The sequence below is a fragment of the Pithys albifrons genome, chromosome 2 (genome assembly GCF_047495875.1).
Source record: "Pithys albifrons albifrons isolate INPA30051 chromosome 2, PitAlb_v1, whole genome shotgun sequence".
Taxonomy (NCBI): Eukaryota; Metazoa; Chordata; class Aves; order Passeriformes; family Thamnophilidae; genus Pithys; species Pithys albifrons.
Window position 1 is genome coordinate 86,139,933 of NC_092459.1, and position 27,177 is coordinate 86,167,109.

The following is a 27,177-nucleotide window of genomic DNA, read 5'->3' on the forward strand; positions in this document are numbered from 1 at the left end:
AAGGGTAAACTAAAAACAAAGGAAAGGGACAAATGTAAAATAACTTTAACTGTTACTATCTGGCACTAGCTCAGCAGAGAATTAAGATCATCAAAAACACAGTAGAAAAAGATTGATGTGACAAAATACAGAAACCCTACCAGAAGCAAGAGAAGGAAGAGAGCAGCTCAGCCTGCTCCAGGGACTGACTAGACATGCACTTTCCCACTTTACGGATGACTGGCCTGCAGACAGACACCAGGGGACTGTGGTAGGGGTGAAAAGCATATACACATTTACTCTTAAGAGTGTGCTTTCCTGTCTAATTACTGCACATATGAACAAAAACTATGTGTATGCATGTATGGCCAGACTTGGCGAACGCAGATTTGGGCAGGGCTCTCCCCACGTGGCTGTGCTCTTCCAGCCTGTGCAGTGGATTTTTTAGGTGAGGCACAGCATGCACAGAACTGGCCCCACCGTTTCAGTCCTGAGGTCCATCTGCCACGGCCGAGCGAGCTTGGACAGTGACAGTGAAGTCCTCGGGACTGTCACAGCACCCGGTACTAACCAGGGCTGACTCTGCTGAGCATCCGAGATGTGATGGGATGGGATGGCAGGGAGGCATTGAACTGCCAGGGGATGGTCCCACTGAGACTCAAACTCAGGTCCTTGGCATTCGGAGTCCAGAGTGCTCTCCTTTACACCACGTGACTGCCCTACAAAAACTATACTTCATTCACAAAAGAGGTATGATCCACAGCCAACAGAACATATGTAACAACACAAAAACTTTGCTGACTGCACCACATATCTCTACCACAGTAAAGAATAAAGCAAAGGAAGTACCAAGCTTGATCCTTCAAGCTCTTGTCTGCACCTGATTCAGCAAATTGTTTTTCTTTCAATAAGAGACTGGCAGTTTCCCAAATATCCAGCATAGGAGCTATGACCTCCAACTAGTTTAAGCATTTGAGGTTAAGAGAGGAAGGTGAGAGTCAGCCTCAAAAATTCCCACCTCAATGTTAGCCTTGAGCTCAGGGCAGAGGAAGACCAGCAGGGCCAATCCAATTAAGGCCTTCTGAAGTGAAAGTAAAGCATATGGGAGATGTGTGTTAGTCACTAGGCCAAGAAACCAGCTGTCTTAACACCTGGTTTTCTGAATGAAAATGAATCACTTATAATTCAGCCCTGGTCTGGAAAAGAATTTAAAGGATTAAATAAGAGATTAACAGTTTTTCTAACTACAAACATCTCAAAAAATATAGAGGAGGAATGTGAGCATCAAGATGCTGTTAATGTGCAAGTGAAATGCTGCATTAACTTGCTCAACAGAAGCTGGAAGAAGGAAACCAGAATGAAAAGAAAATGCCTCTTGTAGCTGCAGATGACCAAGCATGCCAGAGAGCAAGCACTTCCTCCATTTGTACTTTTGGAAGTTGTCAGATACTGCATTCTAGAAAACAGGCCATAAAAATTGCTCCTGCGACCGTAGAATAAATTACTCTTCATTAAAGCTCTAATGTTGCAGTAACTACAATTAACAATTCTTCTAGCACTGAAGTGTGGCCATAATTCTACAAAGAGGAAAACGTACAACTTTATTTTTAAGCCCACCCTTCCCCTGGGCCTCTAAGCCTTGTAAAAAGCACAAGTGTATTTCAGAATACCTGGATAAGAATTCTCCATTTTTGTTCTTGATATTGGTGTTTACTGCTTTATTTAAGATACCCATTGTATCTTCCATATCTCTTAACTCTTACGTAGAACTTTGAAAATATGTGTCTATTATGGAATATGTCTACTTTAAAGCACCATGTTTGAATACCTTAAGAATCACGCACTAGAAAATATAAATGACTACAATATGTATTTCTTTCCCTTGAGTGATGCTAAGTTGTACATATATCTCTTCTATGACAAATCTTGCATCATTAAGAAGAGCTGCATTAGTCTATTCACTCTTCATTGAATTTTCACTTGCTCATTGTAAGAGTATTTGTTATGGGTTTAGCCAAGTAGGACAAAAATTTAGGCTTTACAGTTCAGATTAGGCCTGGAATTGTCAGCTGACTTGAGCTGGGCTGGGCTAGCTAACAGCTGATTTCTTCTAGCCAGTAATGTTGTATTCCATACCATGTTACGACATCATCTCAGAAGGGGTAAGAGCCGGTGTGTGGGTGTGGCTTGGTCAGTTCCATCATGGCTAAAGTAAGAGGAGAATGTCTTGCAACTCCTCTACTGTGCTAGGCCCTGCTCCAGCTGCTGCTCCGTGCATTTTGTTTGAGTTTCAGGGAAGTAGAAATATTTTGTTGTTATACCTTCTCTTTCTTGCAGGGTGTCTTTTAGAGTACTTATAAATCTAGAGTAATACACTTTCCATTAATTGGGGAGTGGGAAGTTATTTCTTGTTATATATATGTAACTTGTGTGTGTGTTATATTGGTAGTTTTCTCTCAATTTTCTCTTTTCTATATAAATACATATAGTTAGTTTCAGCATAAACCTGGTTTAGAGGGGTTTTTTCCTCTCCCTCTTCTTTTTCCCTTAGCTTGTTGGGGGGGGGGGGAGGGGGGGGAGGAACCCTTTCTCTCTGTCTTGGACAGATGGCGTTTTGCCAGCTCAACCCTAGACAGTATTTTAGACAATTTCCATGAAACCACTGTATTAACCAGGCTAGGGAAAGCTCCACAGTACTGCCAAGTCATGTCTTCTAGCAAACACTGAAGTAGCACTGATGGATTCTGAAACGCAGAAGTTGGAGGAGAAGAAGCAAACTGTGCAAGGAAGCAAAACAGACAATATTCAGAGGATGTCAGAAACAACTCTTCTCTCCTTTAAAAAGACTACTAGAAGTAGGAAAAATGCTGCAGAAATCACTAAAAACATCAGTCCCTTTCTATCAGCCTGATCCTATGCACCTCTTACAAAAGCACTCCATTGTTTCTGACTGCTGTGGTGACCTCTGTTTTCTCTAAAGTACTACAACTACTTCAAGTAATTTCCATGGTAACTGCCTACAGTTCCTAATTTTAATAGCCAAAACAAATTTTTACCTGACTAAATGAAATATATTACATATTTGAGCTCTTTATGCAGATATAATTCACTAGAAGCTAAAATGAACACAGATATTGAAGTGCAGTTGTGCCTGAAAAAAAGAAAAGAAGGTAATTTTCCAGTTTTACAGCTGCTTTCAGAATTCTGCCTGAAGGATTACATTCAGCAAATACTCAGATGCAAAATATTACTTCTATTCCATAGATTTTGAATATGAACTATTAAATCTATTAGATCAATAGTAATTCCTCACACATGCACTTAAGAAATTGATACAACAACTGAAACATTTCCATTTTAGGTAATAGAGAATAAATATATTCAACTTTTAAAATTGCATCACAGCAGTTGCATACAGTGTAAGCTATAAAGTTTTAAATAATCTACCACTAAGCTTATCTTAAAATAAAATGGGATGACAGATGTTCTTCAATGCCTAGATGTCTCTTTTCCCCCCTGCAATTTGTTTTTCAAATGTAGCTACTATATAAACTTAGTGGTTTGTTTTTGAACAGCTCAAACACCAGTCATCCACAGCACAAAATGAGAAAAATAGTCAGGTTCAAAAAGAGTAGCCAGTGAGGTAAGATGTATTTAAAAAATTAGTTATTTTTTTTTAAATTATAAATTAAGTTTTCCAAATACTCAAGAGGCTGGCCAAGAACAGTTCCAGAACAGTACTCAAAACAGGCTGTCCAGCAAAGTGGCAGAGTCAGCATCTCTGAACGATGTTGCAGATGTGGCACTCAGGGACACGGTTTGGTGGTGGATTTGGCAGTGCCGGCTTAATGGTTGGACTCAAAATGTCTCTATGATTCTACTTGCTCCTACTCTCCACCCCTTCCATACAAAATATTTCATAGAATCGGAACACACAGAACAATGAATCACATTTTCAACTGAGGTCAAAGTTAATATAGGAAATGGGTCAGCCCAGGCAGACAGTTTGCATTCCATGCATTGCTTTAAGCAGTTTCCCTCAGCCTGTGATTTGGAGGATTCTTTAGCAGTAATTTTTGGAAGAAATATGTACAAAACAAGCTTATAGAACAGAATAAAATGTTCAGTCAACTCCCCACTTGCAAAATGCCTTTCTAGATTAATTTTAGACACAAATTAATATTATATCTAATATGCATTTTTTGAGAATTCCAATTTAGAAATTGTTCTTTAATTCAACAAGCCCAAACAACTTCCTAAAGGCATGTGATAATTTGGCAGACTTGTCATAAAAAAACCACAAACCCCAAAACTTCAAATACCTTGTCTCAGTTGCCTTGTTTCTGACGACATATTACAAAAGAATCAAAATACAGAAACAAAATGCCAGTAAACCCATCCATTGCTCTTTCAATAAGAAGTCTAGATTCAGCAGCACTTAAAAGATGGAGTCCCATCATCTTCCCAGTTTTCCAGATAGAAACCTTCCCCCTCAAGGTCTGTGATGCACAATTAATTAAACTCAGAGGACTATTTCTGAAATACCTTCCAACAGTAATTTTTTCCCCAGTGTCAATCAAAAAGTCATTTCCTAAGTACGGGCTTTACCCGCAGCCCACCCTTGTACCAACATCCCTCCAAAGACATATTAATTGCTTCCATCAGATGCATATCTCCAGTTTGTGACATGAACACTCTGAACAAGAAACATTCCTAAAAAAAAAAAAGGAACTATTCACATCATTTAAGCTGCAGGCATTCAACTTTGGGACCTACACTAGTTTCTCAGCACTATCAGTGAGTATAAAAAGATTCCACTCAAAGGCGTTCAAAACACCACATTCAGGTTCACACTTTCAAGTCCTAGAACTGGTTCTCTGCTCTCTATTAATTATTAGTTCAGTGTAGCAATATCAGCCTCCCCTGGCAATGTGTGTTACCCCACACCAGCCTCTGCAATCACTTTGCTGTTAAGCCAGAAAACCTTTATCCTTGTCAGACTATTTCTGTGAGTTTGTAAACCAGACTATCCAAGTCAGAATTGAGGAGCAATACAACTAAAGTTTCCAGAAGACAGGCATTTTCTAGCTGCATCAGCATCACCCATCAGCAGTTTTGGTGGCTGCAGATACTTTTCCTCCTAGCTTGTTAATGCATCATTATGACAACCCCACAAGTTCAACTTGCATGTGGCACTGTGAACCTTTCAAGGATATCTCATTGTCTAGAAAATTCCAAGTGACTGTCGGTCAGTTGTGGAAACAAAGTATTCTAAGTGTTCTGCTGACCTCAAACTTTATGATTGTGTTTACTTCTGGACACCTGTGGGGAAAGCCACCCAGGTGCTACATGCAATGGTGCCAACACATGCCCACATGCCAGAGGAGGGTGAAGAGCCTTCCCTTACCTACCCAGAAATCAGGTGATGCATAAATGATACAGACAAGGCAGAGGTAACTACAAAGTTTCCACAGTACAAAAGATAAAAAAGGATTAGGAAGTCTGAAAAAATAAATTTTCTAGCAGTGAACTGCAATTTCTTTTAAAAATGATGAATTACACGCTCTCCTGTGTAAATTACATGAGAATCAGGTGAACGCCTTTTACTTTACTATAATTCAGGACTCATGAACATATCTGACAACTGTTGATGATATGAGGAACATTTTCATACTACTAATCTGCATTATGTCAATCCACACCAACAGGATAAAATACATTTATAGTTTTTAGTTTCACCCAAGAGTGAACTATTTCAATTTCATTCATTTTCACTCCAAAGAAATAATACAGATTTGCCATATTGAAACAATTTGTTTCCCTTTCATTTACTCATTTATCTATGAGGGCAAGATGAAATATGATAGGGGAACTCATCTCTCTTTACAGTTGTTACATATGCTTTATAATTTACTACAAACTGGAATTATCAGCAATAATGTCTTCCAGCCCTACACCTTATTTTGATCTATCGAAGTTTTAAAATCAGTTTTCATCTAAATATACATTAAATCCTTCCCATAAAAGAAAAAAAGGATGAAATACAATCTGACTGAGAAGAGTGCCTATGCATATATATAGAGAGAGATTTTCACCCAGATTTAGTTTTCCTACCTATTAACTCACAATCAAAAACTCTTCTGTAAAAAACCCAAAGACAAAATAACCTCTGCCCTCCATATAAAACATCACTAGTAAAACTGGGGAAAAACTTAATTTAAATTGTCCAACATCAGTGAAAGTCTTAATAAATAGTCACTTACACAGAAAATAGTGCTGCTACCAATATTGTAATAAGATTAATAACAATTTCAAAAATCCAAGCTCAATAGTTACTAGAAGAAAATTTTATCAGATAAAAAACTTATTAATATGCACTGAGGAAACAGAACTGCTGCATGAAAACACCCTAAGGCACAGTTAAGATTGATTGTATGCCTCAATATCAGGTACTCAAAATTTACTCTAAAAATTTTCAAGTGTCCAAATATGAGACATTTAAACTCACAATTTCTACTCTAAAAAGCTTGTTACAGAAGCAGTAACACATTACACTTTTCAGTTATTGCTTTTTTTAACTGAAGTTATTTTTAAACTCTATTTCCAAATTTCAACACTATAAAAAGACCAAGGGTGTCTGGTAAGTAAATGTGAAAATGAACATGTTATCTCAAATCACACAGAAAATTAGTACAAAATATTTGACCACAAATTCTAAACATCTGAAAAAAGTTCCCCTTTCAACTCTTCATAATATGAGGACATAAAAGAAAATAATTATCTTAAGTTCAGAATGTTTCACTCATTTTAAAATACTATAGTTGTAGTCATTAACTTAAAAAAAATCCCAGTAAAATCATGGATGTTCATCCTCTACTCCGTAACATTGTGTAATTTGAGAAAATTCTCTGGATAGGCATAGAGCAAAAAGTTTGGAGAAAGCAAACAAACAAAAACCAAACAAACAGGGAAAAAAGAAAAAGGAAACCAAACCAGCTGACCAACCAAAACTAACCAACCAATGAAAAACACCCCTCCATACTTCCCCAATATTATTTTAGCTTCTAAAGTATATAAGGGAATTAATTTTTGTAAAACAGTGCATCAACTTAAATTCAAGGAAATACTACCCAGTCTTACTTTTCAAAAGCTGAACAAAATCACAAGTCTCATGTGAGTCACACAGTTAGTTATGGAACTAGTTATGGTGTGTGAAAGCCAAGGAAGTCTTCATTTGCAAAATACAGTCAATACCAAGAACAAAAGTCATGAAATCTATACTCTTGTTTCTAAGTAGCCTGGGAGTTAAAGAGCCCAAGTTCTTGTTAGTGCAGTCTCCAAGTCTGCAGATGAAGGTAAGCCTTTCTGGGTAGTCAAATGCCAGGGGCGGGGATCACTGAAATATTGCACGTCATTGGGAAGGGTGCTGAGAACAACACAGTGCCGTTGTGTCACTCTGTAACAGCTTGCTGTGCCCGAATCTCCAGTGCCTGTGTGCAGTTCTTGTCTCCACACCTCAAGGATACATAGCAGAGTCAAAGAAGGTATAGCCAAGTACACCTAAAATCATAAAAGCAACTGAATAGATTGATCCGAAGAGTAAATGGTTGAAGGGGCTGTGCTTGACATTCCCAAGAGTGGAAAAAGTGAATGCAGTGTTTTTATTCACCAGATCCCACAGTGTATGTATGTATGGCCAGACTTTGTGAATGCAGATTTGGGCAAGGCTCTCCCCACGTGGGTGTGCCCTTCCAGCCTGTGCAGTGGATTTTTTAGGTGAGGCACAGCGTGCGCAGAACTGGCCCCATTCTTTAACTCCTAAAGGTCCATCTGCCACAGCCGAGCGAGCTTGGACAGTGACAGGGAAGTCCTCGGGACTGTCACAGCACCCGCTACTAACCAGGGCTGACCCTGCTGAGCATCCGAGATGTGACTGGATGGGATGGCAGGGAGGCATTGAACTGCCAGGGGACGGTCCCACTGAGACTTGAACTCAGGTCCTTGAGATCCCACAGTATTGGAACTGTAAGACACAAACTAGCAAAAGAATTGTCTAAATGGATAAAATTACCTTCTTTCTACAGTGGCTAATAAGCTTTTGGAAAGTGGTGCAACTGGAACTTGTGAAAGCAGCTGGCAACAGCCAGTCAGAGAAGGGCCTTAGATAAATGAGCAGACAGGGTACCTATGGACATGTATTAGCAGGATCACAGCAGTGTAAGCAGGATGGAACACAGAGAATGGCTGGGCTCACAGCCTCTCCCTGACCAGCACCTCCTGGTGTCAAGGTCAGAAACAGGACACAGAGCAAGGTGCCCACTGACCCGACTCAACAGGGCACTTGCATTGTTAATGGAAATGCAGCTTCATTAGCCAACTTTGCAATTTGCCATTAAGAGAGACAGGATAATTAAATTGAACAGAATACAGATTTAGAAATCAATATTTAATACACCTTCATCACTGCTGTTATTTCCCAACACAAAGGAGAAAGACAATGATATGAAGAAAAGTAATGAAGCCACTGCTTTATTGATTGCTAAAGATGTTACTCACAGTATCTAAAATTTCCAGGATGTTTATTACATCTCCAATGTAGTATGGCAATACTTGTCCTGATCTAACAAATTAAAAACTACCATGAAAATATACAGCTTTGTGGTAAAAATCAAAACAGAGATGCAGAACCTGCTGTTTTATAAAGATCTTGTTCTTGTAGAAGACATTACAAATAATAAAATAACTGCTTCCAGCAGCTTTAAAATGATAAATCAGACATGGTTTTCCTATAATTCACCCTACTGCAAAAAACTCTTTTAAAACATTTTTAACTTGCAATGACATTTTTCCCCAAATATATTGTATTTTTTCTGTGATCTCTCTCACACTCCTTTCTTTCCTTCACTCACTCATTTCTATCAGTTGAAGAGACTTATGCACATTTTTGTGTCTTATTTTCTATAATTTGGGTTCTCTATAGCACATAATTTGATCATTTATTGGTATTTTTAGCCTGATTTTTCATTTTCAATTCTTTGTGTCCTGTCTTCTTCCATATTAGAGAGTGAATATTTCTTCTGTGGAATAGAAAACTATTTAAAAGCTGCATCAAATGGAACCATCAGTCTTACTCTCCCAACTGAAACTAAGATGAGAAAGAGCAAATACAGGCCAAGCCCAAGAAGCTTAACTTTGACACGAGCTGCACAAGCTTCTTTTGAGGAGAAAAATGACATTGAAAAATAGTTTACTTTAGGGCCTTCTCACTCATACACTGATTTAGAGCTTTCAAAAGTGCTACACAGAAGATTACTTGACCTTTGTGAACAAAGAATGAAGTTTAACCACAGACAAATTTGATTTACTATAAAATTCTTAATGTTGTCCAAATTAATCCACAACTGAAAGTGGCCTAGTGTTGGTCGACAGATGGGTTTATAAACTTAGAATAATGAAAAGTGAATCCACAGAATTGTATAGCTTGGGTTCACGTATACAATTTGAATATTCATAATGTGCAATTGTAAGCGTGGGACAGTGTTTCAGACACACATTGACAAACCATACCCATTATCTGCTGAGAAATGGGGAAAGAGAGAAACGCTTTACACAATGGCATCAAACAACTTCAACAGATGGCCATCACTAATCAACAAACTAAAATAAACCAGAACTCTCACAAATTGGGCAAAATGCGATTTCCTTTTGTAAAAGTCTGTCAAATAGATATGGCAATTTTTCACAGTTAATTCTAGCTCTTGGGGTGTAACAGAAATCACAGAAGAGGATTTTTAAAGGAGTGTTGACGATGCCCTTTAAACATAGGTTTGTCTTATGCAAAATTAACTATAGAATAAAACTTGTCGTAGAATTATTATGAACAATTCGACAATTTAACATTCAGGTGTATCTTTATATATCCCTGTCAAGCTGAATAACTACTGATAATTTTCACCTATGTCAGATCTCACTTACAAGGTGAAACCGCTTGAAAACAGACCTACAGACAATTTAAGAGTTTAAGAAACTCAAAATGAGTATGTCAAAATTCAGACTACAGAAATTCTAACCATACAAGTAAAAACCTACTTATGCCAAACATGAGAAATATTGCAATCTAGGTCTCTTTGTTTCCCTAAACTATGAAGCAAAAAGAAAAGAATATATTATGCTTTTTTATAATTCATATCCAACAAACTGGCAGGCTCTCCACATTTCTCAGCTGTTTCTCTATAAGCCATATTGACCCTCTACACACGTTTTTTCAGACAAATACTCATTTTCAGAGGATAAATTGTCTAGCAGGTTGTCATCGACAGCTCAAATGCACACCAGTTTTTTTGCTTTCCCTCAAAGCTGGGTTGGACTCTTTAGGTTAGGATAACTGAAATTGCTATGACAGACAGAAGAAGGAATTTGAGAAGAAAAAAGCTGCCTTGATGAAGTTCTTGATGAAAAATGTAATTGATTACTCCTGTAGAGAAATGAGCCTCTGTATCACTAGGAGCACATTTGGAGCTGAAATTAAAAGTATAATCTTAAGATCAAAAGCATACATAACCCGAAATGAAGGAAAAAATCTTTTAGATCAATACACACTCCATCCCAGAGGAGGCAAGAGCTTTCTCAAGCCTGTGTAGATGCACATTGTTTGACAAAATCTGAGAGTATCACATTATCTTAGGAAAAGGAAAAAATTTTCCAGATTGAACATCTACTAAAAAAAAAAACAAACTAGAAAAAAGGGATGTTTAAACACTGATAGAAAGATAAGCACTAATATGGAGACTACAGGAAACAATTTCCTTCTATTTCACACAGTTAAAAAGCAAGGTATTAGAAACATGTCAATAAAGACTCCTCAGTATGACCACATCCTATTACAGAAAGAGATATTAGCTCTCCTCTCAACTCTCAAAACAAAAAAGAAAACTGCACACTGCAATGAAAATATATTTTTTGAAAATAATGTCAGTGAAAATCCTCAAAGGTCTGGAGTGACATTTTAGAATTGCTTTCATTTCTTAATGTTTCTGTAATACAAACCCAGATAATACAAATCAAGGTAACTTTTACGTATCTCTGGACATTATAGTGTCACTGTATTACTTCCAGTATCAGAATAAGGAAAAGAATATCAAATTTCAGTTATCCAGAAATAAAGAAAAACTAATTTGAATTATGCAGCAAGATCAGGGTTTCTTTGCCTAAACTCAGAAACATCAGCATATCTGCAGATAGAAATAAAATATTTACAAAACAATCAATTCTTTTTGACATGTTGCCTGTGCAACCATTTGTAATTCCCAAATGCAGTACCTAAGGTAAAGGTAGTTTTACTTGCCCAAGTTTGATCACTCCATTTAAAATAAGTCCTTTTATAAGGATACTATTGACTTACTGATTTAAAACTTTTTTCAATGCTTTTCAGTCTGGCTGAAGGCCTTGTTGAGCTCCTGCCATCAACTCCTACCTTATGCTTTCCAGTTAGGTCAGTGATGGAGCAGGTTTCATTTTCAGTTAAAACAATGTTCAAAAGTTTCCTTTGGATGTCTGCATGCTTTTTCTGAACACCAGCCCTCCCTACTGTGCGGGCAGAGAGAACACATAAAAAACACCAGCGCTAAACTGGATCTGCAGACACTGCTTTCCCCTCAGTTTATTTCAAGCATCTGGGACAATGTTTTAACTGCTTTTTCAAGTGTTGACTCCTCACTTGTTTCAATGTTTTCTTAAATCGAACTGTATTTGGAATACCTTTTGGCAAGTTATAGTCTGCTAAGATTCCACCGAGCACAGGAAAACTGCAAAATGGGTTCTACAGACAAGAATGTGAGACCTACTGGCAAGGCTTAAAGTGAAACATTGCTGCTTAATCACTAGATAATGTCAATTACTTCTCCAGGTGGAAAGAAAAATAAAAATCACTGCACCACCACCAGCAGAGAGCAGTTATCTGAGGCTGCCTAAGAACAGAATTAAAGAAAAATGTCTTGTTTAGCCTACACTTGAAAATCACAACTCTTGGCCTATCACTACATGCAGAACAATCCTGCACAACTAGTAGCATTTTTTAGTCTAGAACTGCCCTAGTACTGGAACATTTACTCTTTCTGCATTTTTTCAATGTTCAGGGGACAGGATCTACAATTTAATTTGTCTTCACTCAGGCAGAGGATTACAAATGGTGTAATCATTAGCAGCAAAAACTGTTGAAGCGCTAAACAAGAAATCCACCCAGTATCATCAATGCTTAATAAAAGGAAAGTAATTCTCTCTGCACCAATAGATACATTTAATACACGAGTACACCCTCTAAAGTAAAAATAATTCTTATACCACACTTCATAGAGCAGCCAAGAGCTTTAAGGGAAACATGGAGCATTTTGACATACTATATCACTATTGATTTGACATACTAATATTAGAAAACCTCAAAATTTTTAAGTTAAAAGCAAATTACAAAACAGAAAAAAAAATATGTTTAAATAATTTCCCCCATTTACACCATTATTCTAAAAGGATCTGTCAATTCTCTTAATAGAAACATGTTTTAGTACAAAAATTTACGCAGCAATAATTAATATTTTTCTTTGATACGTTACATTCTAATATCTCAAAAAGAGAGAAGAAAATAAAATAGTAGCAAATGTCGATAAAAACTGACCTCCTTTTCCTTTCATTATCTTTTTCAAATGTTGGTATTACTGACAAAATACCATTAATTTCCAGCTATAAATTTGTCTGGTGAGGTAAATACTTCCCCAGTCAAAACTCAGCATCATCCAGTGTTGGATGAAAGATGGGAAATGAATAGAAGGTTTCCTTCTGATTTATGTACCATCTCTGTACTTGCCCCTGTGTAACATAAACAGCAAACAAGAATGGTTCCATAAATCTGGGAAGTTTTAATACACAAACAAAGCACACAATAGGAATAACAGCTTCACCAAAGGAGTTTAAACAGAATTAAATTAAGACTTTTAAACTTTTATTGTAGTGACACCTTGTGGCTACATTTCACTTATTTTGAGACACCAATGTTTTTCATTTTCTAGTAATTCTTTTAATGAATTTCTTCAAATTTTGTGGTCTAGGACAAAGTAAAAAGATGAAAACACAGAACAAAAATGAAAGGATGAAAAAAGTGAGAAGGATGAAACAGAAAACAGCACCATCTTTACCAATATTAATATTCACTGTTCCAAGAGGAAGTTGGAATAACTATGAACCCGACACTTGTCCCTAACTTTGATAGGAATCTGATCACACAAATATTTTCTGTGTCCTGTTCTCCTTCTAAAGAGTTTTTCAGCTGTACATGAAAATTGCTATACAAGTGCAAACAATGAAAGTAGGACCAAAAGAAATTCTAAAATACACTACTGTATTAAAAAAAAGGAAAAAAAATTGCCCTGTAATCTCACACTTATTTGATTTTCTGCATATTATATGACTGTTCCATTTTCAAAGGTGGTGGAATAACATATTCTAAAAGCATTTAAAGCAAAAATTCAAAATCTAAATCACAATTATACACATATTATACGCAATACTTTCTTTTACTAGTGAGAAAGCAAACACAATTTTTCATCTTTTCATTCTAGCAATTCAGTCTTTAGTTATTGCCCTTTCATTTTTTCCATCTATTAATCTAACAAAAGTAACGGCTGGCAAAAGTTCCTCTGAACCTGTATGCTGGAGCACACAAGCAGTAACAGGAAGAAGAAAAGAGTGTAAATAACCTCATCATGTTACTTAATTGACTCTGCCTAAAGTTTGTAAGGTTTGATTCATGCTTTGCCAAGTACAAATTATCTTCCACGGGAAGCACAATAATGCCCTTAATTTAACACTATTGTGAATATTCCACAATGCTCATCAAAGTCATGACAGAGACTATGACACACGTAACAAATAACTCATTAAGGAGACCAAATTGCCCTTAATTCACTGTGGTATAAATTATTTATTTTATTTAACAACTAAGTAGTAGAAGAGTACATTATTTTCATCCATCTTGCATGAAAGAGGCACTGATTGTAGGTTTCAACATAGATAGATTTGCTTAAGAGAAAAGTTCGAAGTTTTGAAAAAGACAAACAAAATCCCCAACCTGCATACATGCAAACAGAAGACGCTTTCAGTTTTTATACCCATGGAAATGTTTGAGTACCTTCTTAAGACTTGGATGAACACATCAACTCAGCCGTTGACAGCTCTCACCTTTTACAACTAATATTTATGTGAAAGGTAACTCAAAAAGGCAACTAACCTTGCCTAATGTTACTGGGCTCATGTCCTCTTTATAATCTGTTTGAACAATTGCTCTGCTGTATCAGACACAAACTGGCTGTCCTTCAACAACCTGTACAGAATCTGGCCTGTTTATTCCCTTGCTTTGAAAAATGTCGTGTAAATAAAAAAAAAAAAACAGCCAGTACTTCTAGTCTCCAATTTGTTATTGCTCCTCAAAATGTCATCCTATACAGTGATGCCATAAAGCACTTTGGGCTAAAATGAAATTTTCCTTAATTAAAAAAAAACAAAACACCACCTATCTCAAGCCTATACTTGTAAGACAATTAGTCCATGACCTTCTGCTAAAAATGCATACAAACCTTAAAAAAACATTTGCAGCATGGCTCCCTAAGTGGTTGCTTCCAAAAATATTATCTGCATTACTGAGACAAAAAGGGAATAAATGCTAAAACTAAAGGCAAGAAGACAGAGCAAAACATGATGCCTGCAATCAACTCCTCTGTACTGCTGTCCATTAAGAAGAAAATTTTGTCACTGGGATGTGTCGTAATAACTCAAGAGTATACACCAGAAGCAGCATTGAGCAAAATGAAAATATAACTAGCTTTGGATTAAAAACTTAATTGATTAACCTAGTGCTAATAAATATAAGTGATTTGCTAAGTTACACTACAGTCTTTCTTTAAAAATGGGGCAAGTATTTATATCTTCAAATAAAAAAATGGGTTTTTCTTTTTATTATCTGCCGCTGATGAGACATGTAACAGGGAATATAAAACACCTAAAACATACCTGCCCTGTGATAAGCATGCATAACGTATGTGTAAAAACAGAATATTAAATACTAAAAGAATACATTCTGACATTACTTCCTATTATATTTTAAATCTGTTCTCACAAGACTGGAGAACACATCGCTTTTAGGTGACAAAGAAGTGCTACATTTTATAAGATTTCTCTTATGTGCATGATAGTATCCTAGAAATAACTGGTTTAACCCATTTAAGTAAAAACTACTTTAAAAACATAATCACAAAACACTGAAATTGGGGCCAAAAAAACTTACTAGTCCTTGCTTACTTCTTTGTAAACAGAATATTGATTAAAAGACAGACAAATAAGTCTATTACTAGCATGTATGTGTACATAGTCTCCTTTGCTCAAAGCCTCTCTTCTGTAGGGGAATTAGGTCCAAATTCCAGATGAAAGCAGAGCCAAGTTAGACATAACAATTATATTAACATTAAAATAAATAAATATTTTTTAAAAAGTTCCTTAGGTACAATTCTTCAAAAATTTGTCAGCAATTTTACATCTCTAATTACATTTAAAATAGCCTTTTCTTCTTATATAAAGAAAAAAATACATGAAAGAGCAGTAAATTATAGCCACTTTTGACTAGCAGATGCATTCTTACTATAATGTAGGCGTCAATTCACTGATGGAACTGGGATTACAGAACAGCCTTATCTAAACTACCATGAATTATTATGTTGACTCAACTGAGAACTCATATTGCCTTAAGGTTACTGCTCCTTAACAATAAGTATTCATAAACTTATCCCACTACGTGACTTTATCTCTTTCACTTGCTCTTCAAATAAGCTGCACCCACTAAGGAATTTCCCATCACTTCGTGGATATGATAATGAGAAACAGAGAATTACAGAAAAGAACATGTTTCCTGTGGATAATGGAGCACAACAGGAAAACTCTGAGGCATGAGGACTGTACGATAAAGAAATCTGTGCTGTAGTTACCTGGACAACAGTATACTTCAAAGATGTGCTACAATAAAACTGCATGAGGGAGGCTCCCAGGTGTGCTTGTGCATACAGAAATACCTAGGCATATAAAAGCACCACATGAAATGAACTCCTGCCTCATAATCTGCTCCTCCGAAAGAGGGCAAGTCATTTACAGAGGACTAAGAGTTCACTGGAGAACCAGAGATCCTTCTGTACCAAAAAGAGTAAGGTATCTTCTAAATGAGTAAGGTATCTTCTAAAACTTTGCAATAACATCTTCCCCTCCTGTATTCCCTCTCTTGGCTTCTGGGCAAGGCTACAAAGAGCCTTCACCAAAACAGAAAAATGACAGTCTCAAAAGACATGCTGTCTTTTGCACACTCATAAATGCAGACAGACACCTGGGAGCAGGGATGACAAACAGAAAAACTGTTGTTGAAATAGAATCACAGAATCTATTGGAAAAGACCTCCAAGATCATCAAGTCCAACCCTTGGTACAACTCCAGTCCATTTACCACATCATGGCACTCAGTGCCATGGCCAATCTCAGTTTAAAAACCTCCAAGGATGGGGAATCCACCACCTCTCTGGGCAGCCCATTCCAATGCCTGATTCCTCTCTCTGGAAAGAATTTTTTTCTGATCTCCAACTTAAATTTCCCCTGGCAGAGCTTGAGCCCGTGCCCCCTTGTCCTATTGCTGACTGCCTGGGAGAAGAGACCAACCCTCACCTGGCTAGAACTGCCCTTTAGGCATAATCACTTTTGGACAAATCTTTGAATGAGGCCAAAGACTGGCATCCCTTTTGAAAAAATGATTTAGAGAAGTCCCACGACATTATCTTGGTAACATGATGGCAGCAAAAAACTCTGAGCATACTAGCAATTCATCCAATTTGAACAAAACTAAGGTCACACACAAAAAAATACCCCCAGGAAACATAAAACTCCTACCAACTCATGGGGCATTTCATCATTGCCAGGTGGTTTATCACAGACGCATTTGAGAAAAATTTATCAGATACACACACAAACTAAGGGACAGCACCAACCATTTCAGAAAGAGAAAATGGTAAAACCAGAATCAAAAAAGAACAAAAAAGTTAGAGGGAAAAGGTGAGAATTTATTTGTTTGTATAAGGAAAAATAAATTTCAAGTCAGCTACATTCAGTATGAACTTTACTAAAAGACAACAAAGGCTGAGATAGATTTATCTGAGAAGGAGACACACAAGTGACCTACCAGACCCTTTCCCCACAAATTAAAACTGCTTGCCAACAATCCCATGTTGCAGAGCAAGAGCAGTAAAGATCTGGAAGAGGTCATTCTTAGGGTAGAAGAAAGCGCTTCCCTCATTGGGAATTCCAAGACTTGCTGTGCCCATTAAAAACTTTGCATCTCCAAAATAACTATTACAGCACAGGCCATTTCCTCTTTGGGTCTATGACAACAGTATCTTTGGGATCTACAGATCGAGGCCTCTCTTTCAATAAGTTCGATTCAATTTTTGGATAAAACAGCTTCAATGTGACTTCAAGCTTTTTCCAGAATTCCCCGCACCTTCAATAACAAAACATCATCACCTTAATAATGGTTAAACTCATATAGATATTTGAGGTTACACACAGCATTGATCGAAACTCCTTAGTCCTCACTTCCCCCTTTCACTCTTTCACCACTGTTTAAAAGAGTGTCTCAGTGCATCAGTAGGAAATATATAAAACATAAAAACGCACATTTCCAAGTTCTACAGTAAGTTTGTAAATGCATTATAGTATTTAGGCTGTCAAGGAATGATGTTTACTACTGAGTGAAAAAAACGGAACCATATCAGTTGCCAAAAAAAATGAGTATGACTCAAAAAATAAAAAAAAAGTAGAAACAGAAGAACCAGAGTTTTCAAACTGGGTGCCTGCATTTTATCAACCATATTTACATTAAAAAAGCATCCACCAAGATAGAAAATTTTAAGATAGCTGATGCAAGTTGTGTATATAACACATTTTCAGAAATACATAATGCAGTAGCAAAATCCAGCAACTTATTCTGCTATCTGCATTCTTTAACATTAGTCATGCAGTGTTACATTGATGCACTAACCTGCAGACACGGGCAGGAAAATACAGGTTCTGCCAGGACCGACAGAGGTACTTAGAGTGATCGATAACCCGAATCCAGTCTAATTCATCCATGGACACCTCAATGTAGTAGGAATAAGACCTATGGATTGTCAGAAAACACTGATTAGAATACAAGTTGACACATTTTAGGTATTAAATTTTACCCTGTCTTCTGGATTTTCAGTTGTGCTGAAAAGAAGGCTGTTTATTCCTGCCCAGATCGCTATTTTAAAACTAGGTTTGAAAATAAACTCTCAAACAGTTTTTTAGAATTATTTAAAACATCCTAACACTCACCATCTGCAGTCATTAGAGGATACTATTGTCCCTCAAAAAAATGCAATGGAGACTTTCAACTCAGTCATAAAAATGATCATTTGTATTCCTTGTGTGGAATAAAACTAAATAGCCAGAGATACAATACTATTCCCATTGCCAAACTGATAAATCAAAAAACTAAGAAAATTAGCAGGTCAAAAATGGAAATTCAAACCCTTCACTTGAAAAAGTAAAATTTACTTCAAGATCATACTCACTGATGCTGATCTTCACTTTTGACCCTTTGTCACTTGCTTATACACTCAAAAATTACCTCACAAAAAATAAAAAAGTCAGCAACAAAATTTGTGTCTTTCTCTTGCTTATCAATTATGTTTAGCTTACAGTTTGTATAAATCCAAACTAGAACTTAAAAGTCATAGCTAATTCCCTATTATTCCTACAACAGTGACACTTATAATGAAGTTGAAACTTGACTTGTGGAGCAGCAAATCATGAAATATGTATTTTAAAATATTTTCTTTTTCCTGATGCAACATTCATAGGCATTTCCACAGCACATCAGCACTTTACATCCTTCCACACTAGTTCTGAAGAAGAGTTGCTCTTCCAGAGTTCAACAAAGACATTTCTTGTTAAACATTAATGCCTCTGTTAGTATTTCCAATTTTCCTGAGGACTGAGTAGGTGTCTAAAGTGGTACTGTTTAAAAATCCTTAAAATATCAGATAGCTGTTAATAGCAGTTACGTAAATATGCACTTGGAGAGGTAATGCACAGTCTATAAGAAGTCAGTTGCATAATCAGCTTTCACATTCACACCAATCAGATGTGTAATATTCACAACCTTTATAAATATGCTGTGTTTTAGCAACATTATGATTACGAGCCTATGCATATTTGACCAACTAGACTCCAACATTTGAAAGTTTGAGCAGTTTGGATATAAAAGTTACTGGCAGTCCTCACAAAACCACAGCTAAACTAACACAAACTTTTAACAAATATATAATGTCATTTTTGGTTTCTGAAGGTACCAAGCAAAGAAACACTATCTCAACAATACAGTTCCACTATCATACATAACAGAATGACCTTTATTTTAAGGCTAGGCAGCATCTTTCTAGCAGAGGCAATTTGGACAGCTACTCTCCTTAGCGCTTTTATATCTAATATTCAGCTGTTATTAACACCTTTAAACTAGAGCTGCAAACCACCTGTTAGTTTGTATTTGGTTCTGTTAGGAATATCCAGTAGACTACAGCTTCCCAGAGAGAGTTAAAATGAATAAGTATTTTAAAAAGATGTTCAGATAGAAGCACCCATGCTGTTGTACATTATGAGGTATCCCAAGAGAAAGGTAGGTAAATGGCTGCCAATTGTTAGACTAAGAGTGTAGAGACGTTGGAAAAGATGCCTAGATAAACCATGGAAATATGAGCAAGGTCCTTAAGGTCTTGCCTGGTAAAGTTCTGCATACCCCCAAGGGCTAATATTCATAACCTCTCCAGTCAAACTCTTATGAAGTTCAACTCCTTCATTATCATTTTTTCCAAATATTTAATATGAATTTATCTTGTTGCTTGGGTCTACTGCTCTTTGCACTCTCAGCACAGAGCTGTAAGAGGAGCCTGGCCCTGTATTCTCTATATTTTTCCATTGAAAAGGTGAGGAGAGCAACAAATTCTTCCTTCTAAGCATGCTCCTCTTACAACAGCAGGGTCTCATGTGCTCAAGCCTTCATCATTTCACTATCCTGTTGCACTCACTGCAGGTCAGTACTTTATTCCGAGGAACCTGTAAATGGATAGAGTACTCTAAATGTCTCCATCTTCATTTATCTTAGACAGCTGAGCTACTGGAGGGAAAAAACCCTGACAATTCACAGAATCACAGAACATTCTGAGTTAGAAGGGACCCACTAGGATCATCAAAATCCAACTGCTGGCCCTGCACATGACAGTGGTGTTAATTCCGGCAACTGAACCTGACAGGGAGCAAAAGAAAGTCCAATAGCAAACTTTCCACAGAAAATAAAAAAAAATCCTGACAATGCATAAATTAGATCCTAAACATCTGTGCCCTCAGTATTTTATGCAGACAAAAATCTCTAGAGCACGGGTCCATCTTCTCTGATATTCTGCCACTAACAATGGTTTGTTCTACAAATTTCAGATGAAGGGCACAGGATGTAGCAACATATAATTTTGTAATAAGTTGTCCCAGAGAAAAAATTTTTACCTTGAGTTTCAGCAGCTGCCAATTTATGCCTTGCCGATGAGGGGCTTTTTACCAGTTATACAAGCTGTCTAAAAATTGCTAGAGAACTCCTCAGTATTAGTGCATCTTTACTACAGCTTTAAATATTGTAAAGTTTGTTGGTAATTGGCTCATAAATTTCGCTGATCTTCTGGGACAAGTAGTACAATATTAAATGAAGCAGCTCCATGTAGCTTCAAAGTTTTACATTTCCATCTTTCCAAAAGAAAAAGGGAAGATACATAAGTTTCTGTTTCACTGAATTAGGAGAATTTACTTGAAACAATTAAATAGATAAAAATCATTAAATGCCTTCTAATAACTACTGCAGTTGGCTAGTAATTCACATTCTGAATAAATTTTATTCTATCTGAATTACAGAATCACAGAATCATTTAGGTTGGAAAAGACCTCAAAGATTGAGCCGAACCTTATTATCAAAGTGTGTAATTTCTGAACAGTTTTGATATACTGAAAAAATCTGAACAAAAAAATTCCTTCAAAGTTTGGAATGCAAACATGTAAAAAATACTGTTCTCCAAAGGAACTACAATATTGTTTCTCAAAACAAAATAATAGCAGTTGATAAATAACAAATAGAAAACAATTCAAACAATTTAAATTTGGTAAACTTGCGTTAGTAATATAAACTATTTAATGAAGACACAGAAAATACATTGCAATATTTTGAGGTAGCTGAGCATTTCAAAATATGGGCTGGTATGTAAGCAATCAAGGCTACATTTAAAAACCAGGTTTTTTTCAAATAAAACTTGCCAAAAGTCATTAGCAACACTGTATCATCCTGTTTCTATAAAACATTTAATTTATATTTTGGACTGATACATTATCACCAGTACAAAATGCATCACCTTCCCTCCTATGTCAATTCAGCACCTACCGACTGTCTCTGTCCCACAGCAGTAATCGTATGTAGTTGATTATTGAGGGCTGGCCTAGTTTAATTTCAATTCCAGACCGGCAGTCGTCACTGATTGGGTGTCGAGAGAAGCCATGATCCAAGTCATAGTTCTGGGTATCTCCATCTAACAAAGCAGACTTCAGCTCCCCTTTTACAACCTGTGCTCCATACTTCATTGTTGCAATATTTTCCCCTGGTACTAAGAAGAAAAGGAAATAATTGCTTAGCTTTTACACTCTCATACTGCAGATTAGGTGTTCTGAACATCAGCTTTATTAAATCAGATCAAAGATTTATTGCTAGCATCCTTTCTTGGCCACGGTTACATGCTCATGGGGAAAAAAAGGTATTTTTGAAATTTAGCTTCTTGAATTTCATTTGATACTCCCTAGGTCTTTTATAGTAATAAAGCTGGGATAATTTACTAGCTTATAGAAGCTATATTCTCAGTCCCCTTCATGATTTTAGAGAATTCTGTTCCACCTTCCTCATTTAATCAATACTTTCCTTCTCATTTTAAAGCTTTGCTTTTGTTTAGTTTCTCCTTGTGATCAACCTCTCACCATACCTCTACCAGGGTTTTTTGCCCTTTCTTTCTTTTTGTCTTTTTTTTTTTCAAATTTCAACCATTGTTCACTTTGGATTTAGGGGTTGGTTTGTTTGTTTTACCTTGTTTTTCCAAAGTGGAATAAACTAAAAATCACATAAAATGTACAAAATGTGGATCAAATGTTCAAGATGCATCATGAATTTGCAGAGTGGTATACATGGCAGTATTCCATACATGCTCTTTTGATGGCTACACAAGTCACCAGTACTCTGAAAAGATAAATGAACTCAAGTGAAACGAAACTTCAGGATACTTGGGCTTTGAACCAACATGGTAAAGCAAGTTTTTGATGCTACCATTTAACAGTAATAAACTTTGTGCATCCTATGAACATCTTCCATCAAGATAACTGGGGATAATGATCCCTAACTTCAGCTACAAAACAATAAGCTGATGAACCACCCCCTTCAAAAGACAGTTTTAACAACCTTCTTTGAGGAGAGACCATAGAAAACATCTGACAGCTAAATGATAAAAATCTGCCCCTGAACTCTTCAGGCAGGTTGGCAACAGAAGTATGAATTTTAAAAGGGTGTTGTTAAGTTTGACATCTGAAAGAACAGAAATTGAAGTGGTGACATTTTAACTGTATTGTAGTACTACAACATCAAATGCACAATTACGAAACTGCAACTGGTCCTCAATGTTTACACAAACAGAAAAAGTTCCAAGAGCCTGAACGAGTACTAGAAAACCAAAGAAATTCCACTTTCCAAAAAGCTGTGATCAGGAGCATACCATTGTAGAGAGATCAATATCCAGGAAAAGAAGCTAGAAAATAGCACCTGACTTACTCAAATTTATCAACTGCAGCATCAACAGAATGTGTCACATGACAGGACTTTACAATATTGTAATACTAAAGTCTTATGTTTAAATATTAGTAACTGTAACTTCTAAAGGGGATGGATATATAGATCTAAGACAGCAGTTACTGTCAGGGCTTATCATGCATGACTGAGAATACAGTGCAGGCTCTTAGAGATCGTATAACTTTATTCTTTACTGTGGGCCACATACTCTCTATAAATCACACATTAGATACCTAACAATACCTTTCTAAACCTCTAGTGCTGGGTACTCATGTTGCATTAACAGGTAGCACATACAAAAGTGAAGCCCAAGGCCTCTCACACTTTCTAGGCTTCCATTAGGACAGTTTTGGAGGACTTGTTAATACTGTTTGGGCAAGCATGTAAAGAGGAAGAGCAAAGCTGTAAGTAGTGGAGAAAATATAAAAATCTTCATGAAGCAAAAGGCAAGTTACCATCAACATAAAACCATTTAAATATTGTATATCCCAGTCAATGCATTTTTATTTTTAATACTTTTGTAAAAGCTTTTCTATTAAAATAGCACTTCCTCTAGGAAAATACACTCTTACTAGAACACTTCATGTTAGAGCAGTATCTGAGATACAAAGCAAGCAAATATCTTGCTAATGTTATCTGAGAAACAGTAAAAGGGCATGAACAGTATACAAGGTATTTCCTTACGTGAGCCTCTAAAAACATGTAATAATAGGTAAAAAACTCAAAAGCACAAATTAACCATATCCTTCAGACAACTACAGTCACTAAATGAGAAAGAAACAAACAAAAAACTTAATGCTTACTTAACATGCCCCTGTAGTTGAGGTCCATGTCCCGACTCTCTGAACGAATCTTAATGGCATCTAGGATGGCATCAGGTGACAACAATCCAGAAGGTCTTACAACATTCAGCAGTTCAGTCAGACTCATAAGTGGCAAACGTACTGCTTGCATGATCTCAGCATGGTTTTCCTTGGGGTTATGTTTACACCAGTTCATCAAAGCTTGGAAAATGTCCTTCTCAGGAGCTGCAAATGAGTCCCTCAGTACAATACTTAAGAGAGCAGCCTGAAGAAGAGAAACAAGAACAAAATAAACCCCACAAATAAACAGAAATTAAATTGATTTCTTTTCAATCAAGGGAAATTAAAATAAGGCAAAAATTAATGGGTATTTTAACTTGGAGCTATTAAAAATAATCTCCAAAGGAGTGACTCGCTCAAACTGCTTCTTGTTTTAGTTATGCAAGAATTACAGAATCCATCACAAAAATAATAAGCAATATTACAAAACAATAGAAGAAGTAAGTCAGAATTGAAATGTAGAGAACTACTCAAATCACTATAAAACCACTCACTACTTCAAATTGACTTTGGAATATTATAAAAGATTTGTAAGTATAGTTCAAAATGTTACTTTAAACTTAGGCTGCTATAAGAACAGTGATAAGAAAGAAGTGTTGCTTTTTTTAAACCATTTCTAACTATTTGGAATTTGCAACCCCCTACAATTTTTCGTTGTCTTTTGGTACAAACTCAGAATCAGCAAGTAAAAACTCCAGTGGCTCTTACTCATGCAGAAAACCCATTGACAGCAAAATGAGAACAAGAATAATCAAACAGCTTTTTTATTTTCACTTAGCCAGCAGAGTAATCAGGAGTTTGCCTAGCAGAAGGATAAATCTCTCATATATACCAGGACTGGCTATGCCAAAGACATCAAAGTATGCTCTTCCTGATAAATGATGTTTCCTCATTTCTTTATTGATAATATGCTCTCAGAGCTCAGATTGACAAACTGCACATGACAAACTACAGTGTAGAGAAAAAAATATTTTTTCCTTTACAGCTAGTAAGTTAGCAGATCCAAAGTGTCTCATACTCATTCAAGGAAGAGACTCTTCACAGCTTTTCCACTAAAAACACTTTAAAAAAATTAAACCATCATTCAAGGTCCTCTGCTACTTCATGTGAACACCACTTGAAAACACTCTGTCACTATTATGCACAGCTCAAAGACCACTCTGGAGTAAGTGGAAAATTTGAACTTCATAGACCAGCCTGACTCACCCACAAATATTTATGCATCTAACAACAAAACCAACACACAAAAGAACCAAACCAACCTACCACACCACCATATTCTGCAACTTCAGAACATGATGACAATCAGCAATATAAATCACAGAAATCTCAAGAATGCTTTAGTTCAAACAAAAGAATATCCCCACCACTGATGCAGTGTATATAAAGAAATTAATAGAATGGAATACCTCCTGCCATTTTAAAATCTTTTCTTTACATCCTTCATGTGTCATTTAAAAGCCAAATTTTAGAATTTTCCACCAGGTTTGCTACATATAGCTACACTGACTGGTCAAAATTCAGAACAGATAACCAGAATTTTCATTTCAGCTTGGCTTGAATATTCCCAACTGCCACCATTTCATTAGTATAAAATGATAGCTGCTAACTAAGAAATTAATTTTTATTTGGTGCCCCATTAGTATTTCATCATGAAGTTGTATACAGACTAAAGTTAACATTCCTGGGGGTAAAAGTGCAAACAGAAGATATACCTTTGAAAGTGACAGGAAGCCTTCACTGGAGAGCACCTCTTGGGCATTTCTGTCCATGAACATACAGCACATAAACGTTAATTTGGGAAGAGAATAAAGACTGGCAACATCAAATGTCATACAGACATTCTGAATATTAAGTATTGTGCAAAGATACTCAGATGTGGAATCCTCCAGTTCTGGGAATCCATATTTATGTGCCAGGCTTAGGAAGTCTAGAAGAACCTCCTCTTTCTCATCTCGTAGAGTAGCACGACCAGTGTAAATATATTTCAACAGCATGGTAAATGCTTCTGCGGTGGTGTCTTGGAGAGGAATTTCTGCTTCAGGCTGAGATTCTCTCATTCCTCCGTACAATAGTGCTCTATAAGGAAGATAAAATTTGACAAATTTATATCCTGACAAAACACATGCAAAGAGTAGGAAAAGAAAGGAATAAGTGACTATTTGCAGCAAGGAGAACACAAAGCAGACATGGTTGAAGAATCTATAAAAGAAAATTTCTTATACTTGGCATTTATAGTGCAGCTCTGCTCTGAAATCAAATGCATGAGAATAATCTGTAAATGCATTATGTTTTTACCCTACATAACAATTGCTGCATCTCGACTTTGAAAAACAGCTTGTGAACCAATATTTAAATGTAGTGCTATCAGTGAGCAAAAAAATTTTTAAAAAATTACTTCAGAAAGTAAGTGAAACAAATAGTTTGCAGTGCATCTTAGCAAATCTCAGGATTCTTGATCCTCTCTTCCTCACTCTAAACCCAGCACATGGCAACTCCAATGAAATCCTGATTCTTGAGAAAAATCAATGACACCTTGAACAAAATTTGCAATCACACTTTAGTTTAGCTATTTGCTTATGCCCTTGACAAAATTCACTGGAAGATTACCAGGAAATTCTATTAAATACATTTAAAGAGAAAAATGCCCAGGTCTTAAAAGAAAAAGTTGGATGAGTATTATTCCTAATTTTAAAATATATATTCTAATCTGTATGAGCCAAACCTCTTTAAATACTCAATTCCAATGCACCAAAATGAAACTTTATAAATGAGTGTATTCCATAGAGGCACACCATTTATACTCTGAGAAATCAAGACAATTTCATAGTAGAACTTGTCTGTTCTCCAGTTATTTTTCTCTTGAATTTGTGAAACTACCTTCAAAATCCAATTTAATGAAGGTCAAAAGAATAACATCATGACATGGTATTTATCTTTTTCTATTTGGACACAATGATTTGATGTGCTGGGAAACATTCACACAGAAAAGGTCACACTCAATGGACAGATGATTACACCCTGAAAAGTTCATAGCGACTCAATGTTTATCTTATCTGCATAAAAATTTCCTGTGAGCCTGACAAAAAGCTAAACTTCACCTGAAATAATGGCATCTAGCAGCCAGGATCACCCTGTGTGCCGGAAAACGTTTCTTTTCTACAATAAAGGTAACGTCGCTATATTCTTCCTCGTTCATCAGAGCGCCAATGTGCTCTGACAGGATGTGAACGTGGTCGATCTCACCCACAGCTGTGTAAGGACGGAGCGGATGGGTGTTACTCATCTTGGAGGGATGGTGATATTGGTAGCCTACAGGGAA

The 27,177-nt window shown here is 36.4% G+C and overlaps 1 protein-coding gene across 2 annotated transcripts in view; it reads right to left on the reverse strand.

Annotated features, from left to right (window-relative positions):
• The window catches only part of BTBD9 (BTB domain containing 9), a 119,483-nt gene that overhangs the window by 85,390 nt on the left and 6,916 nt on the right, over positions 1-27,177 (reverse strand). For both annotated transcript variants that reach the window (XM_071576701.1, XM_071576710.1), the window contains exons 3-7: positions 26,957-27,167; positions 25,571-25,934; positions 23,796-24,060; positions 21,550-21,769; positions 18,091-18,210 (exon numbers count right to left, since the gene is read on the reverse strand). In XM_071576701.1, the coding sequence (XP_071432802.1) occupies positions 18,091-18,210; positions 21,550-21,769; positions 23,796-24,060; positions 25,571-25,934; positions 26,957-27,167 (1,180 nt within the window). The remainder of the gene's footprint in view (positions 1-18,090; positions 18,211-21,549; positions 21,770-23,795; positions 24,061-25,570; positions 25,935-26,956; positions 27,168-27,177) is intronic.